The following is a 7,675-nucleotide window of genomic DNA, read 5'->3' as shown; positions in this document are numbered from 1 at the left end:
ACAGAAGCTCCACGCAAAGCTCTCGCTGGCCAGCCGCTTACTCAAGAAGGTGGCCACGTGGTACCCCGGCATGAGAAAGGCAGTCTACTACGACTCACCCAGCCGTTTGCAGTCAGCCATATCTCTTACGTAGCGTTGTTCCACAATTGGAAAGAGGCGGAGAAGATCAAAATCGACGCAATGATCAAAAAGACGTACGAGACGGCCCTGGGCCTATACTTCTACACCAACATGGAACGCATACTCGCGTTGGGAGTTCACAACGCGCCGGGAGAAATCGCAGAAGTCCAGAGAAGGGTGCAGTACCACCGCCTGTCCTAGACCAGGACGGGAAGAACGATACTACTATGCATCGGGATCAACGCGTTTGGGACGACACCGGAAGTAGCTAAACAGCTACCTCTGGACGTGCTCCAAAGACTGAATGAGGCAACAAGGAGACAGATACGGAGTCACACGCGCTAACTAGCCGCGGGTCTTCGTTAACACATTCCTCGGAACCAGGAGGACCCGATGCTGAAGACGAAGAGTATTTCATCACGACCTACGGCGACGTTCTGCAGTGGTACAGAACCAGCAAACGCCTCTACCCACCACCTCACCGAGACCTACTACCCAGCGAAGCAGCCACACTACGGCAGTTGCATGTACAAGCCATATGGACCCCCGTCTGTGCAAAAGCATGTCTGCCCGGAGGTATGCTCCACAGATGTATGTCAACTCTGCAAGAATGCGCGATTCATACAGAGACATCTCCTCTGGGACTGTGCGCTGCGGCTGGGAAACCAAGAAGAAATGCCGACCAACATCAGCAGCAAAATCATGAGCCAAGAACCAGGCACTCAAAGAGACGTTGTCCAGCCCGTGCTTGGCATCCTGGAGCGCCAGTAGCTGAAAGCGGCACCTCCACGGGTTTGACGGGAGTAAGTTGCAGCTTCGGAACCTCCGAGCACGCTGGAGTCTTCCTTTGATTCCCCTACCTCTTCCCTCTTATGCCGGATCAACAATAAAGTTGTTTCTCTCACTCACTTCGTGCTAATGTCCCGCAAATGCGAAACATACATTTTCCTATTTGTTACGTCACGTGCGGAGATTGCGACGCGAACTTTAGAAATGAAACTTCTACCTTGATTTTTCTCCGCTTATGATTAACCTATGACAGCGATACTTACGCATTATATTGCTCATAGTGCATTTAAACCAGGTCATTGTTTCTCTTCAGTGTCCCTTTAGCAGTTCCGTACATTGCGATTGCACGGTTGTCTAACAGCGAAGATACCATTATTGACAAACATTTGCTGCAAAGGTTGAGCACCGAATTAATTCATTAATTTATTGGTTCGTTCTTTGAGTCATGCATGCATACATATTCATATTTTATTTCAGACAACCAATAGCCATAGTTGCCAAGGTGATCTGTGGAAAGGCTCTAACTGCTTTGTCTGCCATTGTCCTCAAACTCAGGCCGCTGTAAACGTCTCATTGAGTCATGATAATAAAATTATTGAGATAGTAATCAGTATAGAGAATTATTATGAATTCTATCGTCAAACATCCTGACAGAAGTCTTAATGTCAATGCGAAGACACAAATGCGGGGCTTTTTCCAAGAAGCACGTCCAAGAAGCAAGAAGACAGCTGAAGGAGTCATCAAAACCGAAAGGCGTGGTTCGGCCTGCGTGAAACCCAAGTGTGTCGTTTGGTCGACATGTCGTTGGGAATGGCGATGTGTGCAACGGTCTGCGTGTCCGCGTTCGGTGACGCACGTGGGCGGCTGGCGACGTGCGGTGATGACCGTTTTACGTAACCCCTCTTGGCCATAGCGCGCCCCGGCCCGTGCGTCACTTCCTGCGCCATCGGTGCCGCTCCGGGGAAAGGAGGCCGTATATAAGGACCGGTTCGGCTGATCGCACCACGCGTGTTGCGGTGCAGAATCGATGGCTTGCTACCTGCGAACTGTCATCATTGGAGCTCTCGTGCTGAGCTGCTCGTCGACCAACGTGGTGCGGGCAGCGACGGACACTAACCTCTACGACGTGCTCCGGCTTATCTACACCATGTGCTGTGAGTCCTTACGTTGGTTGGTTGCGAAACTTCATTGTCCTTACCTTACGTGCCCTATCTAAACACGGGTGCACGACACCGAACACTTTTCCCTCTGGCGAAAGTACCGAGAGAGTGATCGAGCGCGAAAATTCGGCCCCTCCGGCTCGGGTCACACGGTGGCCCACTTCAGCGAGCAATACCGCCACAGTCGCGCGCGTTTTCGCTTTTTCGAAGAAAGCTATCGCTGTGTTGCGAAATTTTACGCGCCTGACTGCCCGCTGGCCCGCTTTATAAATACTGCTTTTCCAAGCGCGTCACGGTCCTTGCAAGAGTGTCTATAAGTAAATTCATCGAGGACCCGTAATTAAAGACCAGGCCAAATCGAGTATATAAAAAGGACAAGCTAGGTCATTATTCATCTGGCGCTTAACCTCTTCTTCGAGCGGCTGATCACAAGTATCGCTAGCAGTCTATTAGAAAAAGAACATTTAATGTATACGCTGGCCTTGGTGGCACGAATGAAACCAAGCTCTTTAAGCTATCACACCCAGTGTTTAAAATTTATGACTCTCAAATTGCACAACTTTTACATGCCTTATTCAATATTTTTCGTAAAGAGTGGTGTAATTTTGTCGTATCTACGGGATTTCGGCACGAGTTGCAATCCAGCGCAGAAACTTCGACTAGTTGGTGGGCGTAGAACTCGCGCACACAAGCAAGCGCAGCGGAACAGACACACGAGAAAGAGACACGTGAACAGGATGGGCGCTAGACATCACCCGAAAATTCGCTGACTTAGAACGACGAAAATGTACACACATGCGAAGAACACAGAAGGAAATGCAGATGATGCTACTAACGCTGATGTCTGCAATGATGCTTCCGATGCACTTTTTTCTTTCACGTGCAAAGCGAGTGAAGGCGTACTCACGCATTTATCAGTTTCTACATTCATACTGCATACGCCTCGTAGATTTTTAAGGCTTGCTGAGCAGTGAAGATACGCAAAGAACGGGTACCCTCAAATTCACGCGTGCAAGAACAACTTCGGCTGTGATCTGCCAAATGTCCACCCACCGCAGATCAATTGACAGCCGCAAGTTTTAACTATCAGTTTTATGTTATAGTTCACCACCGCGATGTAAAACAATGTGGTGATCAAGTTGAGCGCAAATATCTTGCAAGAGTTTCGACAAGCCCAAATGATGTTCAAGTATTACGCTGTTAAATTTATCGGCCATACTGAAAACTGGACTCATAGTATACGAGGTAGCTTGGAGAAGTAATTACTGAGTTTGTAGTTACCAAAGCTTTCAGTTATTTTAAACAACAATGTTATCCACTTCGAAGTAGTTCCCTTGGGTTGAGTTGTTGTTCCCTTTCTTGATAGCAGTGCTGGAAGTCCTGAATTGATATTGATTTTAACTTGTCGGTCGTTGTCTTTTGAATTTTGTCCAGAGTTTCAAAATAACGTCTTTATGAAACATGTTCACATTTCGGGAAAAGGAAAAAGTAACAAAGAGTCAAATCAGGTGATTCGGGGGTTGAGGAGCAACAATAATTCATTTTGAGGTCAAAAATTCAGCGGCGAAAAGGACCTTGTGGTGATGGTGCAATGTCATGATGAAGTACCCACTTGTCTGCAATGTCTCCCTGAGCGAGGTTAACTCTAACGTTTTTAAGCTTTCCTGAAGTGACTTGTGCCAGCGGAAAGCTTGTGCTCTTGATTATCACTGTTGTCCATACGCTTGTTTCAGCCTTTCAACAGGGATACTCGTGCATTCACCAAGTATAACATAAAACTTTGTGGTACAACGATGCTCTAAATTACAGTGATTCATTTCGGTGATACACAACAAAAATGCAACTTCACTTTCGACGCTGTCAAAATAACTTTGTTAGCTGCACGGAGTTGAACTTAACTTGGACTGAAGTAGTGGAAGGGGTAAACAAACTAGTCTAGCACAAGCCTTAAGACACAACGCCACCAGATCGAGCGCAGAGTTGCTAGTCGCATTACTTCTCTATAACGCACCTCGTAGTCTCCTACGGAATGAAATTGTGAGTCGCCACAAGTTTTCATGCTATCAAGCAAATTATTTGCATTAAATACTTCGACACAGCTTCAAAACCACCTGGTGTTTTTCATGTGTATCATAACCTACAAAAGCTTACCATAGACACTATAGACACTATAGTTTGACATGCGTTATTTATTGTGTGCTTCCATGCTTCTGTGTAGAATGAACCACACGTTTCTGTGACGATCTTTATCGGAGGTTAATACTGGAATAGAGACAAAGCCAACCCTCAATATACGACTGCAGGCATCGAAACTTGCGCTCTTTCCCCTAGTGACATTATATAATCAAGAAATAGTCTTCTGATAAACGGCTTTAACAAAAAGGTAATCCTTTCAGAAATCCGCTGGGAACAGTGCTCGAACCTTGAGCTACAGCTAGAAAACCATCAGCGTCCGTCATTTTTCTGCAGCGAGTGCCTAATATATGCTATGATATGCAATGTTATTGGAATCAACAACAAAAAAACGCGGAAACGTGGCACAACAATATGGTTATAGAACCAACAATCCATATAATTCAGAGTGCGTCATTCAGTAAAATGAAGCAATGCACTTGGAGAAAACTGTTATACATTATACAGATTGCCTAGAAAACTTTTAAAGTTACGTGCGTTTGATTGTTTAAGAAATATTCCTTCTAATTGTGGTTAACGAGAAAACACTATGAAGCCAGTCAGTAGAGCTAATCATTTTAAACGCATGATTGCTCTGCTAAGGCTCGATTATGTATGGTGTATTCCCAGCCACGGTGCTGTATATTTAGGCTAAAGCATGTGAAATGCCACAACGTACGTACGTGAGGTTAAGTGTGCCGCTTAAGAAAACCTCAATTGGTCAAAACGCTAGTGTCTATAGCCTTCCCGCCAATACGGCATGTCTTATAATAGCATCGTCATTGCGGCTAGCAGAACTCCCGAATTCAAAAAGAAAACCTGTCATTTGGTGTGTAATAGACCATATTCCTAATTATGCGAGTGAAATCAGACTTCATCTCTTAAAGCCTCCAAGCTAAGTTAATAACAGCAAGTGGTTCTCTGAAGAAGTCTTCACGTATTATCACACTGTCATTCAGAATACATCTGCGATCGAAGCTCGCTCTCAGTGTTCAGCCATGTATAAAATCAATCCTCAATCCTACAAAAATGTCCAATCTACACTACTATACATTTCTAACAATTCCTCTGCATGTGCACCTGGTTATTTAGGCAAATCAATTTGGCCCCTGGCAGTAATAAGAACGAACCACGAAAACTAAAGTGATTTGGCTAGTTATCTCGAAGCGAAAACAACAAAAAGAATTTTGTTCCTGCTTATTCTGGCCTCGCCATCACCATCCTTGCGTGGGGCGTGTTTACGAAAATGACACGGGAAGATTTGACCCTGAAGTGAGCAGTAAATCTGCCTTTCTATCGATACAACACGCTTCAAAGTTTGTACGAGATTGACAAATAGGCGCTTGCTCCACGGATGTAAATGCAGCTCGTCACGCACGACCGTGCACCAGCTGAGAGATCTTCAGAAGAAAGGCTCGTAAATGCACCGGTGCTGACGTGGATGGAATACGCGGGTTGGCGCTGGCCTTCAGGCTCGTGGGTCAAGCTCGCCTAGTCGCACCCGAGGCGAGGTCATTCATCTCCGTCCCAAGGCGCCCTTGAAAGTCGAAGTAGGGCGCCCTGATCGGCGCATTGTGCTAATCCTTGAAGGGAGAAAAAAAAAACACTCCTGCTTAAGGCCTCCATCGTTGCTCTTATTCAGTATATATATATATATATTGAAGAAATTGCGATTCACTGACATGCGGGAATATGATGTGGAGATGCTCGCGTCCCGTGACGTAGACTAACTACATATATCCACCTATAGTTATGCCGCGTAATCCGAATGGTTGTGCTTCGTCAGTGAGTAAATATTTACCTTTTCTGCGCTGTCAGTGTCTTAGAGTTTCTTTCTGTCTCCCACCTCTTCTTTTTCTTGCGGTTTATTTGTCCAGCAGCAAAAGGTATGCAGGCCAAATTCCATGGATTTGCGACATGTCCTGATTGTAGGATATTGGCGTCACAGATTATTGCGTTGAAACATTTCATTTTATTTCCATCCGTTCTACATTAAATTCTACATTAAATTAAATTCTACAAAGTAATCTCATGCGCAAAATCAATAGTGATATTCGTATTCAACACTCGCCTACTAAAACCACCATAAGAATACCAATTCAAATGCATGCATTGAAATCTTGTGATTTCACTATGTAACTAAATGACAAAATCGACTTGTACATATTGCACGTGTACTGCTCTTCTGTATCTACAATCTGCTATAAATAATTTGTTATGCGAAACACTTTTTCAAATGTTCTCAATTCCGTTTGAGCCACCTATAACTAGTCTTCATAATCCATGTATACACTATACACTAAACGAGATGCATATTACGATCGCTATAATTGCACAGAAGAGGCGTCGGATGGCATTTGGCGTTCGCCGCGAATGAAAAGCTTGCGTAAGCTTCCGGGCGTTCTGTTCAATTTGTTTTACCGGGTAAAGCCATACTATTTCAAACACTACTGCGTAAGTTACCGACGAACTGCACTGTATCGTAATGCCTAGACCATACTTTCACGTGTCGAAATTAAAACCCAATATGGCCAAAAGCTACCGTTTCCATCTTTGTCTTCATTTTTATTTGTTTCAACGATACTTTTTCTCACTTTTTCATTTGTAACACCGTTGCTTTGAATGACTTCCTTGTGAAATAATCTTTTTTTTTTTTTTGCAGCGAACGTTACAGTGCTGCATTTTCACTGCTATTTTGAAACCTAGGTAGTAGAAGTTGAAACAAAAACGACAGATTATCGTAATATTGAAAGGCCAGAGCCACTATATTAAAGGCTACTTCGCAGTGAGGGATTGAAGCAAAAAATTAGGATAACTTTTTCACGCTACAGTTCAAGTCTCTGCACAAGTTCGAAGCGCTTTTACGGCATCACAATTTTTTTTTCTTCAAAAATTATCGCTCCCATAACTTCTGCCCAAACTCACATATAATGCCATATTTTTTTCTTCAGCTTTGGCGGTCGTCCGGAAGCCGACTTTCGGTGTTGCGATGAAGTTACTACTTAAAAAAACGAACGTGGCAGCAGCGGGTAGTTGACGCTTAAAATTTGGTCATTCAACACAGCAATTTTAATTCCTGACGCCACGCCAAGAAATCACATCCCAAGACGGTATACGTCTGAATAGCGTTCGTTTACGCTTTATGCCGCTCGCCTGGTGCCACGTTTCTTTGTGCCTTGTTGAGCTTTTTTCACCCTGTATATTCAGAGCGCAAGGCGGAGATTTGCTCCTGAAAGCAACACATTGTGACGCACGCGAGTGATAGGTGCATGATCACTCACATGTATACGTCGTATACAGACAAATAGATCACCAAGGCTTAATATTATTATGATATGCTGCTATTATTTGTTGTAGTAGTATATAGTAGTAGTAGTAGTAGTATATAGTAGCAGTAGAATTTGAAATGCATGGGTGAAAACATGGAAAACATG

General features: G+C 44.2%; 1 protein-coding gene across 1 annotated transcript in view; it reads left to right on the top strand.

Moving 5' to 3' along the window:
- Positions 1-1,904: 1,904 nt before the first annotated feature.
- The window catches only part of LOC119174079 (uncharacterized), a 33,178-nt gene continuing 27,407 nt past the window's right edge, over positions 1,905-7,675 (top strand). Inside the window, exon 1 of the mRNA XM_037424872.2 lies at positions 1,905-2,063. Coding sequence (XP_037280769.1) covers positions 1,937-2,063 — 127 coding nt within the window. The 5' untranslated portion in view covers positions 1,905-1,936. The remainder of the gene's footprint in view (positions 2,064-7,675) is intronic.

Source organism: Rhipicephalus microplus, chromosome 5, assembly GCF_043290135.1.
Source record: "Rhipicephalus microplus isolate Deutch F79 chromosome 5, USDA_Rmic, whole genome shotgun sequence".
Classification (NCBI taxonomy): domain Eukaryota; kingdom Metazoa; phylum Arthropoda; class Arachnida; order Ixodida; family Ixodidae; genus Rhipicephalus; species Rhipicephalus microplus.
This window is presented reverse-complemented; position numbering and strand designations above follow the sequence as displayed.